The 26,240-nt window shown below is 38.2% G+C and overlaps 1 protein-coding gene across 1 annotated transcript; it reads right to left on the bottom strand.

Moving 5' to 3' along the window:
• Positions 1-1,119: 1,119 nt before the first annotated feature.
• Positions 1,120-25,417, bottom strand: LOC139720832 (uncharacterized). Its single transcript, XM_071632168.1, has 10 exons — positions 25,043-25,417; positions 11,419-11,547; positions 10,442-10,642; positions 9,793-9,892; positions 7,832-7,989; positions 3,899-4,054; positions 3,035-3,229; positions 2,419-2,466; positions 1,520-1,717; positions 1,120-1,203 (listed from the first exon to the last, which is right to left on the bottom strand). Exons 1-10 carry the CDS (start codon positions 25,415-25,417, stop codon positions 1,120-1,122), a joined length of 1,644 nt encoding a protein of 547 aa, XP_071488269.1.
• Between the last annotated feature and the right edge of the window lie 823 nt (positions 25,418-26,240).

Genomic DNA, 26,240 nt, shown 5'->3' with positions numbered 1-26,240 from the left:
CGACATAATACAGACGACCGTGAATACATGAACTGGACTGGACTGATAGCCAAGCATACATTCAAACAGTAAACACGCTGGAAAACATGCAAGCAGTTTACACATTACTCACAAACGACTATGTGCATGATATATCATACCTCCTGAAACGTCGTGTGGTTGACGAGTTCATTAAACATGTTAAAAAGAAAATGTGAATCGAAATTAGCAACGAAAAAAAAAGCTGAACAATGAAAAACGATAACCGTTTGTAATTGCACTCATTCAAATTACGTCATTAGGGTTGATTTCAGTGAATCAAAATGATCATATCGAAACTATTGTCATTCTGTCTTTATGATGGCGCCTCCACGTTTGTTTTTGTTAGTTAAAGCTTGTGATTTGTGGCATAGACCTACCAACAATACTATATTCGGTTGTTTTGACAAATTTTCTTTCACAGCCCTGGTCCATGTGACAAAAAGAAGGAATTAGAGAAGAAGGAAGAAGAGTGAGGAGGAGGATAAGGAGGAAGAAGAATGAGAAACAAACAAAGAACAAACATGGAGAGAGTCTCCACTCTCGGAAAATAGCATTCAACACAGACATTCAACACATACGTTCAACACAGACATAGCTTTAGTATGTCTGTATTGAATGCTATTTTCCGATTTTGCAGTACCAAGCATTTATTCAGTCTCCACTCTATTGCACTTCGTATTATTGATGATACCCCATTTTCAACTCACACTGGATGAAACTCAACCGAACGTTTCGTTGTTAGCTTTAATGAATGCAGTGAAAAAAAAAAGAAATCGATAAAATGTTCACTCATTATATACTGATTTGCAATGATACTGTTAGAACAACTAGCACCAGAATTCATTTTCTGTTCTTTTCTTTGTTATGTGAAATCACACTGGGACATTAGGTATGACAAACAATAGATCGCAAGAGCGGGGCATACAAAAACAAGTTGTACAAGTTGGACTTAATATTGGCATTTTGTACACATTCATCGACCAAGGCCACATCTTGATTGCTATATCTCCATTATGCTTTAACACATTGTCTCGGCATCCCTGCACACGATAGAGTGACGTCATCCCGCCATGAAGGAAAAATATGGCGCTCTCCGCACTAGACTGCAAACGTTGCCGTGGTTTGCTTTGAACTGCTTACGGACTGTTGAGAACTTGGTTCGGCCTTCTGACCGCCATCGGTCTACAAACAGGAAAAAAAAAAATGGAGGAAAGTTGTTATTACAATGATTTGATATAACTTTATTGCATGATACACGAAAGAATAGATGGATCGTCAAAGATCAAGAGTAACAATCAAAATGTCTGAGAAGCATGTCGATAACGGTGTATTTATTCCTTAGTATTTCTTAGGTTCATTATTTGTGTTACAATCTGGGAGAAAAGAGGGGATATTGTGCAACTAGGCTAGTGCGAATTGTTGATTTCAATATTGAAGTACGTAGATGCCTATATGCTTGATAGTGCAACATTGCCATGGAAATGTCTTATTATGATACCTTGACTCCCTGGAGCTCCACGCCATTTTTCCCGTTGGGATCCTTGCTGGACCGCTTCCAGCTCAGTCCCTTGGCCGAGGCGCCGGCCTGCACCGCTTTCTCCGTGGGAGGAATGTTTTGCTCATTACGCTTCTTCTTCTTCGCCTCGGTGCTGCGCTGGCGAGCTAACCAGTTCTGGTTGATCTCCTCACACTTAGCCTGAAATAAAGAGAAACAGTCGTGAGAGAGCGGGGGGGGGGGGGGGGGGAGGAGGAAGGAGAGAAATAGGGTGAGTTCAGTGTCATAGGAGATGTGTTTGATTTCCCGGAATATTTCGATGGGTAGTTGATACGAGAAGACATAATGATTATGGTATAAACCGGTTAAATTGTTGATAACTAAAGCGTTAATTTAGGCACTAAATTTCCGTGCTAAAGTCTGAATGTCATTATGATATCAAGCACTGGGCCGCCACGTGTTTGAGCAAAAACTTGTAGTGGCGATCCTTCCTCTGCACAATTTCTTAGTTAAGTCTTTACGTACCACGTTCTCATATCCGACTAAGACCATGGCTTGCTAATTTGTTTTATGACATAAATTTTAAAAGTGTAATTAATTACATTTATTTTCTTTCTTTGTATCTTGTACATTGTAATCCTAATCCTTTTGACATTTCCTGTTTTATACTGAAAATAAATTTGATAAAGTATGAGTTTATGTTGAAGAAAAATAAAGTCAAACAAGCAAACAAACAAATCAGAGAAAAAAAAATATTGTTGCATAACATTAATTTATGAAAAACCGGCAAACTGTCAGTACAATCTTGTATACTATATAAAGAGGATAATCAAGAATGGAGACCTATGTTCTGATTTTTGCATGAGGTAGGAAAAATGAATTAAAAATGTGCTTGTGCTTACGTCATATTCTGCTGTTGCTTTCTCCATCCTTTTCCTGGCATTATTTTGCTGCAAATTGAAATGAGTGAATATCAACGACATTAATGGCTACAAGACTTAGTGTAAGGACATAGAAAATGAAAAAGGAGGGAAATTACAAAGTAAGACTTGATTTGGATCATAATGTCCGTTGACTGGCAAAATAACAACTCCACATTGAAGTACAATATTCGACGGAGTAACTTAATAAGTCAGTGTCCTTTTACCCATTTGAGCCATAAAAACATAGATTAATAAAAATGCGTTTTTTATTTCATTTTGTAAGACCGTGATAACAGATGTGTGGCCCTTTCATAAGCGGAAAATGATTCTGCAGACCTGAAAATTCATCAGTATCACTGTTCCACTACTTCATGCAATTTTAGTGCTAGTAAAACTTGCAGAACCATCGAAAGTTCACAATAGGGTTAAGATAACTTCAAATTTTCTTCATTATCATTATCTTATTATTGCTATCAACATTATAAATATTAATAACATCAATTACGAATTTACTCATGCAATCGAGGGTACGTCTTTCTTTCCAGATGTTTGGATTACTTGTGAAAATAATTTGGTAAGGGTGAAGAGATTGTACCTTGACGAAGCTCGTGAGAATGAACCCGACTGTGATGTTGAACACCATACCAGCCAGGATGATGATTGAGATGAAGTCGAACCACTTGGCCCAGTCCTTGTCGGCATCGGGGTCGTTGAGCTCGACGACGGAGGAGAGGGCATTCTGGCCGACGACCAGACAGTGGAAGATCAGACAGCAGAGTACGAACTTGTCCTGTATTGATATTTTAATTTGAATAATGATGCTGAACGCTGAAAATGATATTTTCAGTTTTGTTTCTACAGGCGATGTATGGCTACTACATGCATCCTGGGACTGTTTGCAATGGGACTCTCGCATACAGTGGCATATATCTATTCAGGTAGACTGTGTGCAATGTTTATGAATTAGTTTACATCCCAGTTATATTGGATTAGATTCAACGTTTTTACTTAGCATTTGAAAGTCCTATTCTTATAAAAGACTTAAAAGAATGCAAATGACAATAGCAATACACAAGAGCAGGCAGGACACAAATTCTCTCCGATTAATTCATTATCGCTTGTACTTTTTTTTTTTCAATGAATCGATAGTGAAGTTTTGTAAGGGCTCAGTAGTCGGCAACAGAGAAAAGAAGAGATTGATAAAGACTACAAAACGGAGGTGAATTTTTACCCTGTGTTGAGTTGGTCATTAATTCATCAGTCCCATGCGGGATTCCATTAAAAGTCTATGAGAAATACGAGGTGAACGTCGGGGGGGGGGGGGGATATCCGTGATGAGCGGACAGGGCAATTATTGTGACATTTACAATTTGTCTCTACCTGAATAAATATATGCGAGAGGAGACAATAGAATGGATCCTTGTTCACTGACAGAGGATAAAACCAAAGCCATACTTACTAGCAGCGTAAGATATGAGATGAGCGGAAGCGACTGGCTGACCACATACTTGAATGCCACAGCTGTGAGGAGCAGGGTGACCGTGACGCTGAGTCGATCAGCCGGGAGGGTGCGGTCCACGACGAAGGACGAAAACGTCAGGAGGACTATGAGCAGCTATACAGAAGAGAATAAAAACGGTGTGCAATACAGTGCACTCCGTTATAACGAACGCGGTTATAACGATTTTCAAGTCACAACGACATAAACATTCAGGCCTGTACATTATCGGCTGTATGTATTTTCATTGTTTATTTGTTTGGTTCTAACGAAATTTCGATATAACGAAAAAGTGCCGGTCCCGAGGACTTCGTCATAACGGGAGTCCACTGCATATGTGACCCTGCACCTCAAAACAAACAAAAAGTCGCCAGACATGAATTTTTAGTTAAGACCATATTCTGAAAGAGCAGACTTTAAGCTTTAAATGGTGTATAACTCAAATCAAATGGACTCTCCTAACCTATCTAAATATTGGAAAGAAAGCACAAACTCAGGAAAAGTGGGAACTGAGAAAAGAGGCTCTGAAGTACAGTGTCTATTCAAGCGCTTAATCTTTACCAAACCGTGCTGGCTGTGCGATGAATGGGACAAAAAACAGGAAGTAAACCACCAGAGTAACAACAATGAAGGGATTATCAAATTGAACTGAAATTAAGCATGCCTCATGAACACATTCTGCCCATAATTAATGCCAACTTTCAAAGCAGTAGCACTATCCTTTCAAAAGTTATTAGAGTTGAAAGTGAAGAGCGTGGACAAGGTTTTTCAGAAATGAAAAAGGGATTCTAAAGACACACCTGATCAGACTATTCTACCAAAAATGTTCGAGATAAACTGCTAAAAAAAAAAAACATACACTTTCCTGCCCGTTTCATGATACCAAATTTTTGCATAATGTAAAAGAAGACCCGCTCTTTCAGAAAATATGAAAAAGTCAAGTTCGGCTACCCATTTCACTTATTTTTAGTCCTCACGCAAAATCAGTGTGTGCGACTTTATGTTCGTTTTGAGGTGCACGGTCACATATGAGAAATAAATACATGTCAGAAATAAACGCATTTTCAGGTCTTGACTATACGAGCTAGCTCAGTCATTCTGGTAAAACACTTGTCGGATCAGGATCTCATTAGATGAAAAGATGCAACTTTACGCAAATTACCCAAATCAATAAGTTGCGAGAGTTCAGCGTTTGATACGTACTGCAGATCGAATACGCCATATAGGCAAAATCATATCCACGGTATCCACAATAAAAAACATTAATTTTCTTGATAAGGGAGATGGCTCAGAGATTATTCCACCTTTATATTCTACCACTATTCACATCCTGCTAAATACTGTAAAACTTGTACGTCTCCCCACTTACAAAAACAAAAACAAAAACATTTGCCTGCTGTGTAAGACGTAAAACAGTTATACCATTGTAATTCACCAATGTTAATTTGTTTATATATTTGATTTTCTATTTATTTATTCATTCATTTATATACTTATTTATTTGTTTATTTATCTATTTATTTATTTATTTATTCATTCATTCATTCATTCATTCATTAAGTCTTCTTTAAAAGCAGGGTATAGTCCCATTCAGTGCCACAAAGGCCTGCTTTACAAGGGAGCCCTGCGTTGATATACATTATATATTACATGTGCACACAATAAAAAAAAGAACAAAACGAACATAGATATGATACAGCTAAAGAACAATCGGTTCGTAAGAACATAAAACACATAAGAAAGAACATAAAACGAGCGGAGAAAATAGATATCTGAATTATTCATAGCTAGTGCAAAGGGTTCACATCAAATGAGAGATTGATGTTGGCGTACACGATTCTTAAATGTTTGCAATGAGGAGGCTGTTTGAATAAAAATGGGTAACTCATTAAATGCTTAATTGCTTGCAGCATAATGTTAACGAGCATTTCTTATATTCATTTCTAGGTTTGGATATATGTAATTGGCAAGAAAGGGCATATCGAGTGGTAATAGTATAGGCGTTTGGTCACAAGTTTGACTATGTACGGTGGAGCTAAATATAGCGTAACAATTTGTACACCAGGACAAAACGGCGTAGCCAGGATTTCATCTTTAAGGGGGGGGGGGTGTACCCCCTCCCTCGGTAAGAACTTTTTTGCATTTTGATGTTGTAAATGGTGCAATTTGATGCATGTTTTTGCGCGTTTTATCGACGTGAAACAGTAACACTTGTTTAAGGTAGCAGTATATTTTAGTGTAGATTGTTATTGAACAATATTTGCCTATAAAATGGTGTAATTTAAATACACTTCTTGTATTAATTCTTTTCACTGAATATCATGAACGCGACTGAACCCGAGCGAGCGGAGCGAGCGAGGGGGAGGGGAGGGTGTCGGAGGGGGGTGACCCCCTCCCACGGTGAGAACTTTTTGCATTTTGATGTTGCAAATGGTGGAATTTGATGCATGTTTTTGCGCGTTTTATCGACGTGAAACAGTAACACTTGTTTAAGGTAGCAGCGTATTTTAGTGTAGATTTCTATTGAACAATTTGCCTATAAAATGGTATAATTTAAATACACTTTTTGTATTAATTCTTTTTACTGAATATCATGAACGCGACTGAACCCGAGCGAGCGGAGCGAGCGAGGGGGAGGGGAGGGTGTGTCCCCCCTCCCACGGTAAGAACTTTTTGCATTTTGATGTTGCAAATGGTGCAATTTGATGCATGTTTTGCGCGTTGTATCGACGTGAAACAGTCCCACTTGTTTAAGGTAGCAGTGTATTTTAGTGTAGATTATTATTGAACAATTTGCCTATACAAAAGGTATAATGTAAATACACTTCTTGTATTTAATTCTTTTCACTGATTATCATGAACGCGACTGAACCCGAGCGAGCGGAGCGAGCGAGGGTGGAGGGGAGGGTGTGGGAGGGGGGTGTCCCCCCCCCCTCCCACGGTGAGAACTTTTTGCATTTTGATGTTGCAAATGGTGCAATTTGATGCATGTTTTTGCGCGTTTTATCGACGTGAAACAGTAACACTTGTTTAAGGTAGCAATATATTTTTCGTTGCAATCTGTTTAAATTTGTCTTTGTTAGTGACCCCCATACAGCACAACAGTATTCAATATGTGGAAGTATGAAATGAAAATACAGCTGATTCGTGATTTTACGTGTTAAACACGATTTGATTCTTCGTATACACACAATAGAACGAGAAATTTTCATGACTACTTCATCGATGTGGGGAGACCCGCCAGTCAAGAGTTTGTTCAACAATTACCCCAAGGTGTTTTGAGTCTCTTGATAGTTTCCATGCAAAGGCCTGCCATTTATACAAATTTGAAAAGAATGTCTCTGTTTTCCTCGGCGAGGTCTGAATAACAAGACTTTCGTGGGTTTTTTTTTTCTAAATCAACAATCATACCATTATCTGAAAACAATTTACTGAGGAGTAGAGTGTCTGCTTGAAGTTGTTCCTGTACTTTGTAAGCATCACGACCTGGGTGAAATATTGCCTTGTCGTCTGCATGAAGAGATACTTTAGTCCAAGGAATAAAGTTTAAGCTAGGAACATCATTATGAACATACAAAAGAGCAACGGCCCTAGTATTGAACCCTGTTGGACTCCTGTTTGAACGGGGAGAAATTCGGATCTCTTGCCTTTAAAAAGAAACGCATTGCTCTCTCCCTATCTTATACGTAAGATTCAAACCACATTAGTTCAGTTTTGTCTATGCCGAAGTAGGACAATTTCAGCAAAAGCAGGTCATGGGGTAAGACATCGAATTTGTGTAGCAGTTCATGATTATGAAAAAGATTCATGTGAGCGTGATCTCATCATTCAGTTTGTGGGATACGGAAACGTAGAAAACAACTCTCACCCAGAACAACATTAACAACAACTCACCATTATGAGGGCAATGTTCCAGATGTAGAATCCAGGTTTCCGCTGGACGTGCGTCGTGATGTGGTAGATTGGATAGCTTCGGTGAGCGCCAACCAGCGACTTGTCTTCTTCGATAGGCTGGGCGATCACGTGTTTCCACAGCTTCCATTGTTGGTTTCCTGACAAGTTTTAGTCGGTTTAGATCAATCTATAATCTGACAGAATATCCACTATAGTTCTCACCGTCACGATCCCTCTATAGTGAATCTAACCACATGCATCACAAGGTTGCGAAGTCTGTTCTATTTGAAAAATCTCATGGGGGCGGGGGCGTAGGCTCTATAGGAGGGAATCAGGCAAACAGAAGTGATACAGGTTTCACCATACACAGATTAGAATTCTAGACAGATTTGTGTTTACATCTTCCTTTTGGTACTTTTCTACTTGACACTCATGAGACGAGGGACGCAAATATCAGACAATATTATAATATCATTTATGGTAAGTCACATTATAAGTTTCATACGATCAGCTTGTGGATCCAAAAAGGTTCATGTTTTCTCTTGTATTTTTGTATTTGTTTATTTGTTAGAACTGCACTGTATGAAAATGATGTAAAGTACATATTATGCTATTGATCCATAATGAGAACACTGATACTCAATAACACTCATGGATTTTTTTTTTTTACAAATAGTTGTGCTGCTGTATACAGCTTAGTCCAGTTTAGACACTGTCAGAAGGCAAAAACAAAATAGAAGTTAAACAATGTATAAAAAAACAATGAAAATTTCTCCTAAAGATGCATACAGAGATTAAATCATATCTAAACAATTACTTTGATAAGGTTCTGGAACTACACTAAACCAACCCTAAACTGACGAGTTATCTTATATGCTTTTAAGATATCTCTTGTGAATGTGAGTTTTCATAGTGAATTTGTAAAATGACCCAAGGTAGAGAGTGCAAAGATATGTTTTCAGTATATATTCCAACAGGCTGATGCATTAATAAAAAAAAATTATATCGTAGGATCACATTTATGAATAACTTCTTTTGAAAAGGTAGAAAACAGACCATCAGTGATCTCTCCTGCGTGAGTGGGGAAAACACTTTTCCTCCTAGAAAAAAAAAAACACCCCAAAACAACAAAAAAGTCCTGCTTTAGACCGCACTCCTTGCACATTGACGTCATCAGACGAAAGGCCGGAAGCAGAACGAGATATCACTTTCAGCGAACCCTCAGTCTCTCTTTCCTCCTCAGACTTAAAGCTCAATTTCAAAATGAATGATGCGTTAAAATTCCTGGCTCGCACAAGGTCGATCCATTTACATCAATGTGCAGTATTTTGTTTAAAGACCATTTAAAAGGCCTTCACAGCCAGGGGTCCGTTTCAAGAAGTCATCGCATAAAAGTCTTTACACAAATCTCAATATGGCCAAAGTCGTCCGTAGCTATCACGAGAGACTTTTGAGGAGAAGTAAAAACAATTTCATGAAGTCTCTCATAAGACTTTCATGAAACGGACCCCAAGACTTACAGAGATTACATTACATCGGGGAATATTTGAGAGCTTCATACTTCTGTCATTATAATTGATGCTAGAATAGTCACGGAACTTCCTCTTTCCACTGTGAGAACAGGTGATCACGTGACACTAATGATAAAAAAAAAACGCTCGAAGTGTAGACTTAAGAGCAAAGTCATACCACCATTGACAATTCTATGTCACAGCTGATGAGTAAAAGTGAAGGAGAAAACAGTAATCAATTTGACTCCAGATATTTGCTGTGCGGATGACCACGAGCAGACGAGAATTATCGTTTGTCAACAGGGAACCTTTTCACGCAATATATTTTCATCATTGTATCGTTTGAAGAAATCTAAAGTAAGCCCACAGCTCCAGTGACCTGGTGACCGTCTTGATCATCATGTGCTGTCCGGTGAATAGTGTGTAATGCAATAATTTCAGTCTGCTCACCTGTAAATGTGTCAAGTCGGATGCTGTCCTTGATATTCATATCCTTAACAAATTCGACATCCTCAACTGGCCAGTCAGACATCAGTTTGATCGTCAATTCCTTTGAAAAAGAAATTCATGATTACCAATGATTACCATTATATATATATATATATATGTATATATATATATATATATATATATATATATATATATATATATGTGTGTGTGTGTGTGTGTGTGTGTGTGTGTGTGTGTAAAACACATAGGCCTATTTATTTTTCAGCTGATGGTGTGACAAATGCGTATTATAGATGTATAGACATCTCTCACCAAAGCTAAGCTCTGCTTGTTGACTGTGGGCCCCTTGTGTATTCTTCTCCACATTGACATGATCTTTAAAATTCTTGGTCTTCTTTTTATCTATAATTTTGCAATTTCTAGAAAACAAACAATGTTATGAAATGGATTATGTTCAGGTTTTGAGTAGCATTACGTCTTATTTTGCCATTTGGTTGTCACTTTGTAGAAAAGGGGGCACTTCTCGTCAAATCGAGTCAAATTAAATCAAATTAAATCAAAGTGAATCAAATGAAATCATATCAGACGAAATGAAATCAAGGTCAAGCATCCCTCACCCCACCATCCGCTTTTCATAATATAGGCCTACCTGGTAGTCGAAGGGGAAATCCTTGAGCTCCATGCTACACTTGAAGGTGCCCTTCATCCGGATCGAGAGTCGGACGTCTGGGATGCCGCCAGCTTCGTCATCGTTGTTTGGGACGATGTAATGGTTGGTCTGCATCTTGTCGATGCTGACTGCGTTGAAGAAGTAGAATCGAGGGTCCCACATTTCCTCCCATTTTACTTCCTATAAAAGGGTGGAGCAAGAAAATCGAGGATTTTGAGGGGAATTTTTTTTGCTTTGTTTTGCTTTTTAAGAAGATAAGAAATTACAAGTTTTTTAAGAAGATAAAAAGAAAAAAATGGATAAAAGGTGGCAATGTGAATGAGAGAAAGAGGTGATGAGTGTATCTCAAATGTTTGTAATCAACCGTGAAAGAGATGGGAAGGGTTGAGGGAAGACCTGAAGAGACATATACATTGTACGCGATACCTTATTTCTTTTTGTTCAAAATTACAGTTTCTCAGAGCTTTCAGCTCACTAACTGATACATGTTTCGTCAACCCAGATACTGTCTGTCTTTAATACTACTTTCCATGGCTATTCACAGAAATACATGTCAATCAACCAGTGATTTAAGTGCTAAGGGTAATGTCATTCATATTTTTCTCGATGGCAATGCATCATAGAGCGAACTTGTCAACGACGTAAATCCATGGCTTAGGCACTGTTCATTCAAAGCTCGAAAAAGCCACATCTCCGCAAGTAGTCCTGACACTGCTCTAAGATTCTCCTTTTAACTATTGTGATTCTGCAGATGCTTTTGTCGTTTTATTGTTGGCATTACAACTCACAGCATGGATGTTTGACATGTACTTATTAGATCCACATCCAAGCCAAATGACGATTCGGCGTAAGAAGTACCTTGGATTGCTTATACTACACCATGACCGTCGTCCATTATGTCATTAAACAAGGATGTCGATCATGAGGTTGCAAGCTACTGATGAATTATAACATACCTCTCTTTTGAGACCTTTGACCTTTGGCTCCTTCCACGTGACACTGAGGTAGATCTCGGCAGTGAACTGTTGAGTCACCGTGTCGATGTCACCAACCGTGATTATGTTGCACCTTATCCGCGCGAAGACCTGCCGATTCGAAGTGTAACGGGGGAGGGAAAGAGAGACCCATCCCATTATTGCATGAAGTAAAAAGGGTATGCACAACAGTCATGATTTGTGATCGATTGAGTTAATCCCGTAGGACATTTTTATTGAATTACACGATCGGTTGTTGATGTGTTTTTAATGAATAAAAGGAACAAAAGTGAAATGTAGGCTTGAATACGCACTAGTTTAGTAGTCGATTGTATGAAAGCCAACTAATAATAAATGAACACAATTGCACTTGTGTAGTATATGGACTTGTATTCTTACTGATGCAGCAAAAATCACGCATTTTTAATCGGTATGATCATAGCCTTGCTCTCTTTATTTTCATATCCGTATCCATGTACTCCTCTAATTATTGCAATATACCAAGTGATTACCTTCGCAACTATACCCACTCTACCAGTATAATACCCTGCCACATATGCACTCTGTGCGTGCAACATTCATTGTATCGTATGTCATGAATTAATAGAGCCGTTCAGGATGTGAACTTTCATGAGGTCAGATTTTCTTCAAGGAAATAGGTAGGCGAGGTATCAGACTTCCTTTCTTCCTCTCGGCTGAGACAAAAAAAAAAAGAAAGAATAAGAAAGAGAAAAAGAGAGAATGAAATGACAGCTTTATGGGCTTAGCGCATGCTACTGTGACGAGTATAGACACGAACGGGTGTATATTTTGCCAAATTCGAGGATTCTAATTATCGAAGAGAGACTTCCCACCGTAAACTCGACTTCCGTTGATAGGACCTTTATGATTATGTAATCATGATAATCAGTTCATGATTTGTAAACAAACATGTTTATTGACATGAATATCGAGAGTAAACAAGGCCTAAAAAACCGTATTGATAATGGTCCCTCGGTTCAATAGCTCATACTGTAGTTCGATCGCTATACTGGCTTTCGAAGTAAAAATTTAGGCCTAGGCATAATCATCTCGATTCACCATTACAAATTTATGAACTATAAATTACCTATTATCTGGATGTTCGTTCAGCTGTATGACGTATGGTCATAAACATTCATTTCCTTATTATTTGGTACATTTCGGTCACGCAGACTTCTTTGATGAACATATCAAACACGAATGCACACACACACAAACACACACACACACTATAGGAAATGACGCGAGGGCACACGTATATAATTCGTCTATCTGTCTCTCTATGTCTATCTATCTATCTATCTATCTATCTCTATCTATCTATCTATCTATCTATCTATCTATCCATTTATCTATCTATCTATCTATCTATCTATCTATCTATCTATCTATCTATCTGTCTATCTATATCTATCTATCTAACCTTCTTCATACACACATGAACACTATCCCATAAGCAAATAGACCTACATAATCAACCTTCACATAACACTGCGTATATATGAATCTAATTGAGTGTATAACATCTGACTTTCAGAAAACACAGTTTGATACCTTTCAACAATTGCTGACATACAATGTGTTATTGTTATGCATTGTGACCCCATGTATACGGCCCGCCTTATAGGTATACGACCTAATTGAAATTAGTTGTAAAAGCCCTGCAGTCTTGCGGTCCTAGTATTTTACGTTTGATTGCAAATGCATCTGATAGAAGTTGCATTGTATATCAATCTCAGCCCGTACCCTGGATTCGTCACAAATCTGTCAACAGTTGCATTTGATTTCAAATCAATCACAAATTGTAACTTCCATGGAATTTTGAATAAAATGGTTCCAGTAAGTCATTATTTACATCAAAATTATTGATTTTGCGCGAGTTTTAAGCCCTCTAGATTAACGATTATTGCAGTGTACTATAAATATTTATACATTTTGTAATCTCACCTTTGATTTAGATTTTAAACCCTTGCTTTATAGAGTGTAGTATTGCCCGATTAAATCTGGTTGCGTACTTGCAACTGTATTTTGATTTGAGAAATCGGTATAATCCCGGCTTCGGGGACCAAATCAACCGACGGGGAATGCTCTGAAATGTGAAATTTAAGGAATAAAATAGGTGCATTTCAGGCTACTAGAAGGTCCCGTATTTGTGATCATTAATTATTGATGGGACCGCTCCATGGACAATTATTTACAAGTGTCTTTCATTTGGCTTACAAACGCAGGGCACCTGCTCTTTATTCAGTCATTTGGTTTGATGACGGATTTACAAAAGTAACAAAAGGCAAAACAAAACTGGAAGATTTTTCTCTTTAACAATTTGTACACAAATCCCTCACAAGCGGTGAGCAACCCCCAAAAGAGTTGGCAAGTATTTTGATCATGGATCCATATAGACTTTAATCGAATAAAGGCAGATACCGTACTATTAGTATCATATTGACGCAGCGGAAAATAACGAAAAATGCGACACATAAGGAAAAAACGATCTTGCTTGATAGCGTGCTTTAAAAGAATGAAATAAGAGAGGAAATTTTGTTCCCCAACGTTTCATTTAATACTCAAACTAAATAAAGATACTATCACAAGTTATCACCATAAGGATCACGTATCAAAATGATCAAGAATCAAATAAGCACACACATCGTTATTTTATTAACCATTAACGTAAAAAAAAACCAGCATGGACAAATCTTACGCTGATTGCTAAAGTCCTTCAAATTTCCCTTGTCACATTTAGGGTCTAACCAAGATGGAAATCGTCCAAGGCAAAATTAGCGGTGACATCCTATAACATTGCAAACTCTCTCTCTCTCTCTCTCTCTCTCTCTCTCTCTCTCTCTCTCTCTCTTTCTGGGTGCTTGCCAGAACAGATAGATTGCGTGTGTGTGAAAGTCACATTCGCTCAAAGAATGAGAATGATAGAGAGATTAGAGAGACTTTTGAGTAAGGAGGAGTCATTTCTGCGTCCAATTCCTAGCCAGGTGAGACGCCAGTTAGCAAATGCTAGAACGCAAATACTGGCCGATTCTTGCTCACCATTTGTTCTTGGGCCAGTAATGCACTTTCGTTTGGTATATTTAAGAATACCGGTCTAATTCTGAAAAGCCAGATAGAATAGTACATTGAAGTATCGAAGCATGTATCATTATTTTATTTTGACATGATAAAGAAAGATGCAGAAATCAAAACTAACAATGAAAAGAGATGTCGATAAACAAATACGAAGCTGACTGGAAGTAACACTAGATGGAAATGGTGACAATAAGTTGCTCGTACATGAGAAGTGCCTGATTCTCAGCTATATTATAGGCACCAGAATATTCCAAAATGAAGACTACTGGATGATGGCTTGAAGTGGAAAGGTAGTCTTAGGACCTACATGTATTACACAATGGGAAAATATAGGTCATACACGGGTACACGAGGACAAATGCACATATACAAGCACAGGCGCCGGAAGTGGGGGGGGGCAGGGGGCGGCCGCCCCCCCAATCCAAAAAGTGGGGGGGGGGGGCAAAACGCATTTTTGCCCCCCAAAAAGCCCCCCCCCCCAAAAAAAAAAAAAAATAATAATGATAATAAAAATAAATGAATAAACAAAGAAAATAAAATAAATATGTATATGAATAAAAGGGAAAAATTATGGCTACAAACGGCAGCTTTTGGACTGTAAAATGTCAAAATTTTCAAGCTCGCTCGCTTCGCTCGCTCGCATCCAGCAGTTGAGCCCGGTGCGTCTCCCCCTTAATTTCTAAAGCGATAAACATAGCTACGACGGCAGTTGTTGGACTCTAGAATGTCAAAATTTTCAAGCTCGCTCGCTTCGCTCGCTCACATTGAATCGTGATGCCATTCTCCTAATGTTGCTGATAGTAATTGCCAGTAGTTGCGCCCGATGCCCCCACCCCTTAATTTCCAAGGCGAAAGATAAATATAGCTACAAACGAGAGTTTGGGGACTGTAAAATGTCAAAATTTTCAAGCTCGCTCGCTTCGCTCGCTCGCATTGAATCGTTATGCCACTCTGCTAATGTTGCTGCCAGTAATTGCCAGCAGTTGCGTCCGATGCCCCCCTTAATTTCCAAAGCGAAAGATATAGCTACAAACGGGAGTTTTTGGACTGTAAAATGTCAAAATTCTCAAGCTCGCTCGCTTTGCTCGCTCGCATTGAATCGTTATGCCATTCTCCTAATGTTGCTGCCAGTAATTGCCAGCAGTTGCGCCCGATGCGCCGCCCCATTTATTTCCAAAGTGAAAGATAAAGCTAAACCCCAGTTTTGGGACTGTAGAATGTCAAAATTTTCAAGCTTGCTCGCTTCGCTCGCTCGCATTGAATCGTTATGCCATTCTCCTAGTGTTGCTGCCAATAACTGCCAGCAGTTGCGCCCGATGCGCCCCCATTTATTTCAAAGCGAGATATGTAGCTACAATTAAAACTCCAGTTTTGGAACTGTAGAATATCAAAATTTTCAAGCTCGCTCGCTTCGCTCGCTCGCATTTTATTGTTATGCCATTCACCTTATGTTGCTGACAGTATCTAATTTGTCGATCGTTTCACACCGTCATTCCATAATCCATGTAAGGAAAACTTACAATGTTCCTCAATGACTGCGTTGTTGAATGTATCACATTCCGTAATGTATTGTAGTCCCATTATTGCTCACGCACACACGCACAAGCATACAGACCGTCAAAATTACTTTATGGTTCCCCCCATGTTTCGACCCACCGTACGCCACTTTACATATATATATATATATATATATATATATATATATATATAATAGATGTATGTGTGCGTGTGTGGGTGTGCGTGTGTGTGTGTGTGTATGTGTATATTGTGTAACATATGCATGGTCTAATCTTGAGCCCCCTCCAATGTTTGCCCCCCCCCCCCCCCCCCCAATCCAAAACTGCTTCCGGCGCGCCTGTATACAAGAACGTGGTGAGTGCTCATCTTTCCAAAACACACACGCGCACACCAAAGGTGACGGAATGTAGTTATTATACAGCGTAAATGTGATTCATTGAAGACAATCCATAGCATGCACATCCAGGTCACGCACTTGATACAAGTTTACAAAGCTGCAAGTTGACCCATGCGTGTTATGCAGGACAATATACTATTATAACTTGTGTCCAATAAATCATGATTTTCACCCCACCTACTTTGCCGTATTGTTCAGCATTTTTCATCAACAACAAATGCCGCGGCAGCTTTCAAAATAGCGAGCACCATACATGTATCTACATACACGTCACCACTGACACGCAACCAGCCAGACAGGTTTGTGGCCACGCGCATAGAGTCTTCTGTGTTAGCACTGGAGAAATGTGTGCGGAAATACACTGGGGTACGAGAAGTGGGATCGTTTATCACCAAGAGGGTGGAATGAGTAGTAAATCCAAGGAACTGAATCACTAGAGCCAAAAGGAGCCAACGCCTGGCCTTTTTTTAATAATCATGTATTATATGAATGGATTTCACTGTCGTGATCGTGTTTGTCGTGTTATGACGTGTAAGGGCAACTGTTTACGAAGATTATGATGTGTTGATTGCATTTCTAATTTTCCCGACAAATGTGGATCTATCAACTCCTCAAGCTGCTGCTGTCATGACACGTCCATTTTTGTCTTTTCTTTTCTTTTATTTTGCTGTATCATTAGTACTCTACTGACGATGAACCTTATATTGACGATTACTAGCGTCATTCTTTTTGTGCTACAAACTTGTACTGATACTTGAAAAGTTAAAAAAAAAGAAATGTTAGGTATAGATAGATAGATTCAGACATCATACTATAGGTGAATCGATTAATTTCTTATCTAAATCTTGATCTTAATGGTTTCAGTTATCAAGAGGCCATTACCATACCATAGACTTTTTTAGGTATAGAAAGTGTCCAAAGTCACTGGTCTAATGTACTCATACACAAGCATGATTACAGCCTTGCTCCTATCTACTTGTAAAATCTTACACAATTCCTCATGACATCATGTCAATGAACTATGGGGCAGCTTCAAACAGTCTTCGATAAATTAATACTAAAATAGTAAAACAAGAGCGCTACACAGCCGTACAAGTAGTCTTTGTATTTCTGTACCATCATTTGTAAACTCTAACATTTGGAAGATTCATGGTGTACAGCTATCCCGAAGAGCCAAACGAAACTCAAACGAATTATAACTACATGTGTATGTCACAAAGTAAAGCATATCATTCAAATCTAGTTTTCATTATCCATGGGTATCATTTTCGTTGTTTGATAGTACTGTTGCTTCATGACTATTTCCATGTTTTGTTTACTTCTAATGCATATTTGTTTCTTCTTCGAATGAAATGATAAACACACACACACGCACGCGAATATAAGAACCGTGGTTGTTTTATCAAGAATATTCCAACATTTTAGTTTAGTAAAGCGTTTCATATCGTATTTGTATACTCCTTGCATTTCCCGAACAAAATTACAGGAAATTACGATTAACGTTTCGTAAACCATGAGAATCTTTGGCTGTCTTTCTGGAGTATGAAGCAACATCTTCCGTTCTCCATCTACTTCCTGTGTTGACAGGTTACCACGCAAACATAACTACTAAAGGGAATTATTTGCGTCAAGCCGAAACTCACATGGGAAACTCACATACACTGACGTTATGATACGTGCGGAGTGGCATGTACTGAATGGAGACATGAATAGCATGCAAATTTTGATATTAACAGCCTTAAAGGGTGATGGATGGGAAGCAGGCATGGCACAAAAGCGAGCTACAATACCGAAAAAGATATTTGCAAGCTGCATATTTTGTGGCACTTTGAAAATTCATACTGTGTCAACAATAATGTTTTTTGTTCTGCTTGTTTGTTTGCCTGTTTGTTTGTTTGTTTCATTTTAATACTGTTTAAAGAAAAATCAACTGTACTATCGCCCTAGAAAATGGTAACGATAACAGTAGTTTCTCGCAACGAGGATAAATGCTTTGGCGTTACACACCTCTGCATTTACCATTGCCTTCCAATACCAGTTGAAAAAGCAAAGCTGTGGATCAAAACGAATGGAAAACATTTTGTGCAAGAACAGGAATCGAACCAATGATGATCCACCATTCCCGGAGTGCTCTCACCTGTGAAGAAGATTGTTGTATTATGCATATGGATTTCAAGACCATCTAGCCAAAATGCATCGACAGTGTTTCAGGAAGAATCCCACAAATATTGTATTCATATGGAATTATCATTCTAGAATCAGTGAGAATTATCAATCCTAGAATCATTGTATACGTATGAGCGATTTGGATGTATGTTGGCGTGCTTCAGTTTGAGATGTCAGGGTACTTTGCACCCACGGTATATATTCAAGTTTTGTTATGTTTGGTTACCTGAAATAAATCAGAGATGTTCTTACACGCAGTCAATATAAACAACCGATATGCTTGATATAGAAGGACAATTAGAAATCCTTCAAAGCTTCCTTTTTGATTACTTATAATGCTATTTAGTTCTTTTGGGGCGGGGGTCGTAAAGAGAAACACAATGGCAGCATCACACTCAATAGAATAAATGCCAGCTTCTGAAGTCGATTTTTTTTTCTTTTTAGGAGAGCAATCAAGTAAAGATATTTTTATATAGTTAAATTTCCATGATCTTACAAAATCAGATGCATTGTTAAAATTCCCTTAATTATACGTTTCCACAACTGTAACACCACAAGACCATAAAGGCTTTGGATATGAATTTGAACCCTTCTAAAATATTGAGTTGCCCCATGATTGGAGTTATAAGGTCCAACGCTCGACTTCACTCTTTGTAAGGTCTTATCTCAGTAGAATTCCAACTTGTAAGAGCATAATCATTTACAATGACGTCTTAGGAAAGTTAAAGAGTTACAAGATTTTCCATTGCAGTAATAATTTGCAATAAAACAAGTAAAAAACGGAACTTATTCACTCTGTTGGACTTTATCATAATACCACAAAATGACAGATGCAGCATCTTGATTATACGATGAAAGTGTCATATTTTATGACATTATGAAATGTATACTTTATCCAATTATTGTGTGACTGTTGCATGAATTATTAACAGTTATGGCAAAATACCACTGATACAAATTTTACTTTGCAAAGATACATTATGTTATCTCGTCATGATGGTACGAAAGTTGGTGACATCTTACCTGAATAGATCTGATCACCCGACAAACGAAAGTTTTTTTTTTTTTTTTTTTATAATAGCATCATGTCATTTTCTTGCAAAAGACGGTACTCACGGAAACAACAAATGAGAGATAATAAAGAACAAAATTATCAGCTAGGTGGTTATGATTTTTAGATCTCATCTTGCTATTTCTAAAGGCCCTTGGATGAGATTGCTGTCAAGCGCTGCTGTCAGGACCCCTCAGTTGAGACGCAGAATGTCGATCCATCAGCGCTTCCGTTTGAAAAACATCCTCTCCCTCCCACGCGGCTGGCAAGCGCAAATCTGATTGGCTGGCTGGAATTCAATTATCACCATTTCGTTGAGGGAAGAGGAGACGCTGGCATCCGTGCCTGTTTGTTTGCCACTTCTATTTCACTACGTTGAATGCAAAGCAACAACAAACAGAACACAACGACAAAAAAAAAAGGCCATTGATCATAGGTAACTATAATACACTGCAAAAGTTCCATGTCACCACATGCACTATAGTTCATTTCGGTTATCGGATCTTTGTTGCATTATTTGAGGATTGATTGCACAAAATAATAATAATAATAACAATAATAACAATAATAATAATAATAATAATAATAATAATAATAAGAATAATGATAATAATAGTAATAACAATAATAATAATAATAATAATAATAATGATAATAATAATAATAATAATAATAATAATAATAACGTAATCGCGAGAGAAAAAACTCGTTTATGCCCTTATGCATATTATATAGATCAATATTATTCTTCGGTCGTCCGGTCATTGCGTGACCCTACTGAAAAGGCCTATAGGAGTCGACAAACCTCTAAATACATGAAGTGGTTTTATCATTATCTGTAGTGTGTCGTATCAGCACGGTAATTAATATTATTAACCTATCCAACCTGCTGCGAGAATAAATTAAACGTCTCTGTCCATGTACAATTGGGCTACGACGGCACGAAACTTAACGACTACCCATCGCGATGTCTCTGTATGATCTGACCCAGCCCTATTCATCTAGTTATATACGCCGTCAGGAGTAATTTTAGGTCACGGTTTTGAAACGACACTTGGGTGTAGCAGCTCATTTCTCAATTCACTCTATACAGTCGGCTTGTTTTCCCGAGCACTAATTGTTTAATATTCACTCTCAGTGCAAGTCCCTTATTTTATATGTCCAACTGATTTACAGTACTCCGAGATGTTTTACATTGTGTCTCTTTGCAACTCTAAATGCTGCTGTACACATTTTTGTCGTTTGTCTTTACACACCTCTTCAACATTTTCGTTTTTTGTTTTTGTTTGTTTGTTTGTTTTTTTATCAGGTGTGGTCATAAAGATGGGTGCTTCTGGAATAGATGCAAAATAGGTTCAGAAATACTATGATATCCCATGAAATCAATTGGTTGCCAACTAAATTGATCGATTGGATCATAAATGAATCTGTAGTATCAACGGATGGTGTAATAACCTTTATTGTGGTGGAATTTCAAGGTGCTATCTTTTTTCTGATCAAAAGAATAGTCTCGGATTAAGGTCACCTTGATATCCACTCTTATAGTAATCGACTCTAGAGGAGGCCGTGTTATTGTTATAACCATTGTTACTGATGCTTGAGGGCCTCGTTTATTTTTGTATATCAAGGTTCATTATCTAGAGTCAAATTAGCCACAATTTTGAAATTTTGAATTTGATTCTCTCATTGATAATGATCTAAATAGTGAAAGAAGAGAAGGCTTGATAAAAACACAGAAAACATCAAGGAAAAAAAATAGCAACAGATTCTTGAAATAAATAATCCTTTCCTTGGCATGTTACTGCCAGGAAATACTTGGCACCTTTTCACGCTTATGCAAAAATAAAACATAAACTAAAGAGAAGCAAACCTGGAAAGGTCACCTAGGAATTCATTTTATCTAGGAAATCAATATCATAAAGATGGTTATCAAGATTTCCTGTAAAGAAAATGTTGATATCTATAGACCAAAATTTCGCTATTATTAAATAACACTTGGCAACGGCTTTGATATGAGTTGTCCATGAAAGGGCTGTACAATTTGGATCATTCCCAACTAATTACCTTTGTGAAAAATTGTGGGAAATCCTGTACTTCAGAATGGAAAAAGCAAGTCGCGCTAGCTATCTGTAACTATGACGCCTGTTGATTTGGTCCATTAATGTCTCTCATAACGAGGCTGTAGAACGCAGAATATCTGTTTACGTCATCTGAAGTAGCTTGCTGAGGAAATTCAGTGTTCGCCTGTGACATTCTCTTGCTCTTGTGTAACATATAGCAGACGTATATATATCATATAATTGTATAAATATACTGCAGTCAGAGGATGCCTCCAATACCAATTTTCTGTATTGACCAGCCATTCAGTTCCATTAACCGTTTCAGGAATGTGTATGTGTAGGCCTATAGGCCTTTTGAATGATAAATTATTCTTCTTTATCCACAGGTTAATGCAAAACTAAATCTCTGACTCGAGCCTTTTATACATTTGTGAGTTAATGGTCGTTTGTGAAAGTAAATAATCCAATATCTAGATGATGTGATAATGAACCACGCCCAACAAGAACAGATCCCAACAATTGAAGTTTGTTGATTTGCAGGATGTTGGACTGTTTCAATGCTTGATGTTTTCCTGTTTAATTATATGCAATGACCAAATCACAGTCACATTCCCTTGCAATCCGATGTCCGCACTAGTTTCAGAATTACATCTAATGATTCTCTAGCAATCAGGAAATGATGGCAAATTTCCAATCGCTTTAACTTCGGAGGATGATAAGCATGCATTCTATTTCTGAGTTCTCTTCCCACATTTCGACGTCCCCTCCGACAATGTCTGAAGGACTTTGCAATGAGTTTGAACTGGTTGTCTGTGAGTACAACTAATGTTGCCGCTTGACTTGAACCAGGAACTGTTTAACAATGTTCAATATACTCTAACGGTTCTCTTGTAACGTTGTTTCACTGTCGTGCAGATGTATCGTGCAGATGTAGTGTTATTATGATATGACTTGTTTTTTCAATTGATTTCATTAATTGTGTTCATTCCTAGATGTCATTGTGCATCTCAAGCTGGACCCACGGCCAAGTAGACACCGATCAGTTTATTGCACCCCTTCATTTTCCCCTAGCTAATGATGGTTTTGATAGTGTAGTATCATTATCCTGCAGCTGTGATTTTACAAATAAACATAAATAAAAATAATGATAAACAGGCAAGCACAGCTCATCCCATTTGCATGTAGCAATCTTGAAACTTTAAGAATGTCCCATATCATGTGCTTTATTTTTTTGTTGGATTTCTATGAAACTTGAAATATTCCGTTTGTTTAAACTCATTGTAAACGACACATTCACTTATACAAGAAAATCTACAGGGGATGTTGTCGAAATAAAGTGTTGTAATAGAACACCTTACCAAATGGTTACGTCATGACAAAGAATACGAAATGACATCAGCTAGAGGAACGAACAGCCGTTGTATATGCCTACTCTCCGCTTTTGCATTTTACTCGGCGACTATAAGATACAGTACTAGCTATCACGAAAGCATCGCGTCTGAAGAACTATTTGCACATCGCTAATGAAGAAAGAAATATGTAGCTTCTCTACATTTTTACTCTTAATATCTTTGATGGATGATCTTTCGCTAGCATTCACCCTACTTTTGGCAAAATGCTTTGATATGATTACAGTCATTAAAATGTAACTATCGTTATTATTATTATTTTTACCATCTTGAATGACTGAATTGATGCGATTATAATGGGGATTTGAGAAAATATTTTATTTGACAAAGGGATTTCTAACAAATAAATTGTTTATCTATGGATCGGATAGGGATCAGGGACATTGCTGCCTGTTCATTGTTCAGTCCATGAATTTTTGTAATTCTCATTAATGAAGATTCATCAAACACCAAATAGGCCCACGAGACAATTATATTATGGTTTTCTGATGCATAAACGCAAATTGACAACGTGACGCAGTTACTATATGTTACAATCTTATACATCAAAATTAGAATAATCATGATACAACATCTTATTTTTAACTATAGCATAAGTTGACAAGATGGTCATTGGTTCAGAAATGGCAGGGTCTAATGATATGGTGGGCCTTACAAACGTAAGTTTATTTCCTTGCAGTTTCCATTCAATCCGAGGTGTTTTGAGGCATACGAAATGGAAAAGTAATGACATCAAAGTACTAATAAATTCAAAATAACTAATACAGTTAAGAACAGACATGAAAAGTACGCTTTCCGTAGTTGCTTAATACTAGTAGTTTCATTTCAAATCTAATGTATTATTACATTGTGAAGTATGTAAGCGCGTCATAGCTCCTTGTCATCAATCCTGATGGTGTCTCGCAAAAAAAAAAAAAAAAAAAACTTACCTATGTAAATAACCCTGCAGAAATTAACAGATTGAAAAAAGATTGAAAATGTGTCTCGCACTGCTGACACTCATGATCTAGCAGCTGAGTGGCTGTAAAAAGTGAGTCAACGCGGATCATCACAAATCTAACTGATTCAAAACATAGGGTGTTGCTCACCCGGGATACGCAAGGAATTATCCAACGCTGTCACTTCTTAAAGTACGACCTACATTAAGGACATTATTCTCATATCGCGCGATATCCTGTGTTGCACCCTGTGGTGTGTTGCATATCATGAGACTGCTCTAGTGAAGCCATTGGTTGGTTATGAGATTATGGTTTATCATGCTGCACGAGTACCAGTTCTTTATGTCTTTGAAATGTACAACCGCAGCGAACATTATCATTCAATCTTCGAACAACTAGAAGACCAAATGCAACAACACCGACTTTACAATAACAACAATGATGACACGTTTACTGGTATAGGCACCATAATTATGCTGATACTGTTATTTCTATTTCAACCACTGCTGCTTGGTTATACAGGTATATACACTGTACTCCTGCTGCTATTGTTACTGCTACTGCAGTCGCCGCCAGAGCGGCTGCAGTGACCTGTTCTTTCGGCTAGGGATACTACTGCTGTACTGCCTTTGCAATACTTTCCTTCTTCTAAAATATTTATAGCGACGCTACGGAATAAATGACTGCAAACCTTGAAAACTAAAAGCCAACATGTAAGAAAAGAAAAAGATTTTGCTATCAATATTCCTCATAGTCGCATTCTCCCTGAAGGGTGCAAGCCCATGCAGACACAAAACAACATTAACCAAAAAACAACATCAGCAAGAACAAGAGTTATGGTTTCATCTTTCGCGCTTTTTTACGTCCTAGTAGTTCACTATCGAGTTATAATAAGCACAAAGTACCTACTAGTGCAATCCCTTGCATGAGGCTGAAGCTGAATTATTTCAAAAGAATGACACCGATACCTTCTGTTTGTCATCTCTTTGAACGTGAAAGTCCTCGGTCTCTCCCGGCCGTCCGTTGATCTCGATTTGTTTGAGTGTGTCCTCCACTCGCGACAAACTTTGCACCATAGCGTCCAACTTCTCAACATTCTTATCCCCCGCCATTTTCCCCGTCGTATACCGCCACACACGCAGCAACTCTCCGGAGAACTTAGTCGGAACAACGTCGGAAACCGAAGCGAGACCTGAACCCGTTGGTTGATTGGACGGACGTAGACGAGGTTGACGACGACAAAAGTTATCCCTAATAACATACGGCGGCGGGATGCGGGGTTGATACTGCGAAGCCAGCGAGCTCTGCTGCCTGCGTGGTGATGAAATAGAGTAGAAGTCCATGTAGACAGAGAACGCTAACTCAGCCAGGGACCTGGAACAAATTTCCCTAAATTCCTCTCTTCCCCCTCACGCGCGCGCTCCTAATTCGGCTCCACATTGAAAACATGGAGAGAAAGGGAGAAGGACAACCTCACTACCTACAGAGTAGATTTGTTGTGAAGAAACTATTCGCGTCACTCTTTATATTTTCCTTGTTTTATCTACTCTTCCTTCAGCTCGTTGCGTTGACGAAGATCAGTTAATTGGCAGAATCCGGCAACAGAAAGTCAAAGACTTTGCGGATCGGGAAGGGGTGCGGAACGAGGGTACGGGATGTGATGTCATAGCGTCCTGGCACAGAGACCCAACACACATAGCAGACGTGCGAAGGAGCTCCGCTGCTAAGGTTGCTTTGTATATGCGAATCACATACCTTACACTGTTCTCATGTTTCTGAGTCTCATTCTTAAACGGTCTTTGTTGTTGTTGTTGATGTTGTTGTCGTTGTTGTTGTTGTTGTTGCTTTGCTCCTTTCTGTTTCCTTCGTCTTTGCCAAAGGGAAGGGTCACCAAGAAAAAGAAATAAATAAATAAAATAAAGTCCGAGCTTCGCTCCACTCCTTTGAAAAGTCATGAGGAACAAATTATTGCACTATGATATTCGAAACATTTAACTCGGTTTGGGCATTCATAGATTGTTCTTTGCAAAATAATCCTAAGCGAAACAATTTGCATCTGTTACGTATTCTCGAAGTTATTTTCGTGGTACCTAACTCAACTTTTCGAAAGAATGAGTATTAGGAAAAATAGTATTCATTTTGCTATACATGGCGATGTAACACTCT

Source organism: Diadema antillarum, unplaced genomic scaffold (assembly GCF_040938485.1).
Source record: "Diadema antillarum isolate AM-2024a unplaced genomic scaffold, OU_Dant_1.0 scf00000134, whole genome shotgun sequence".
NCBI lineage: Eukaryota > Metazoa > Echinodermata > Echinoidea > Diadematoida > Diadematidae > Diadema > Diadema antillarum.
Note: the sequence above shows the minus strand (reverse complement) of the source record. Positions and strands in the feature narration are given on the sequence as shown.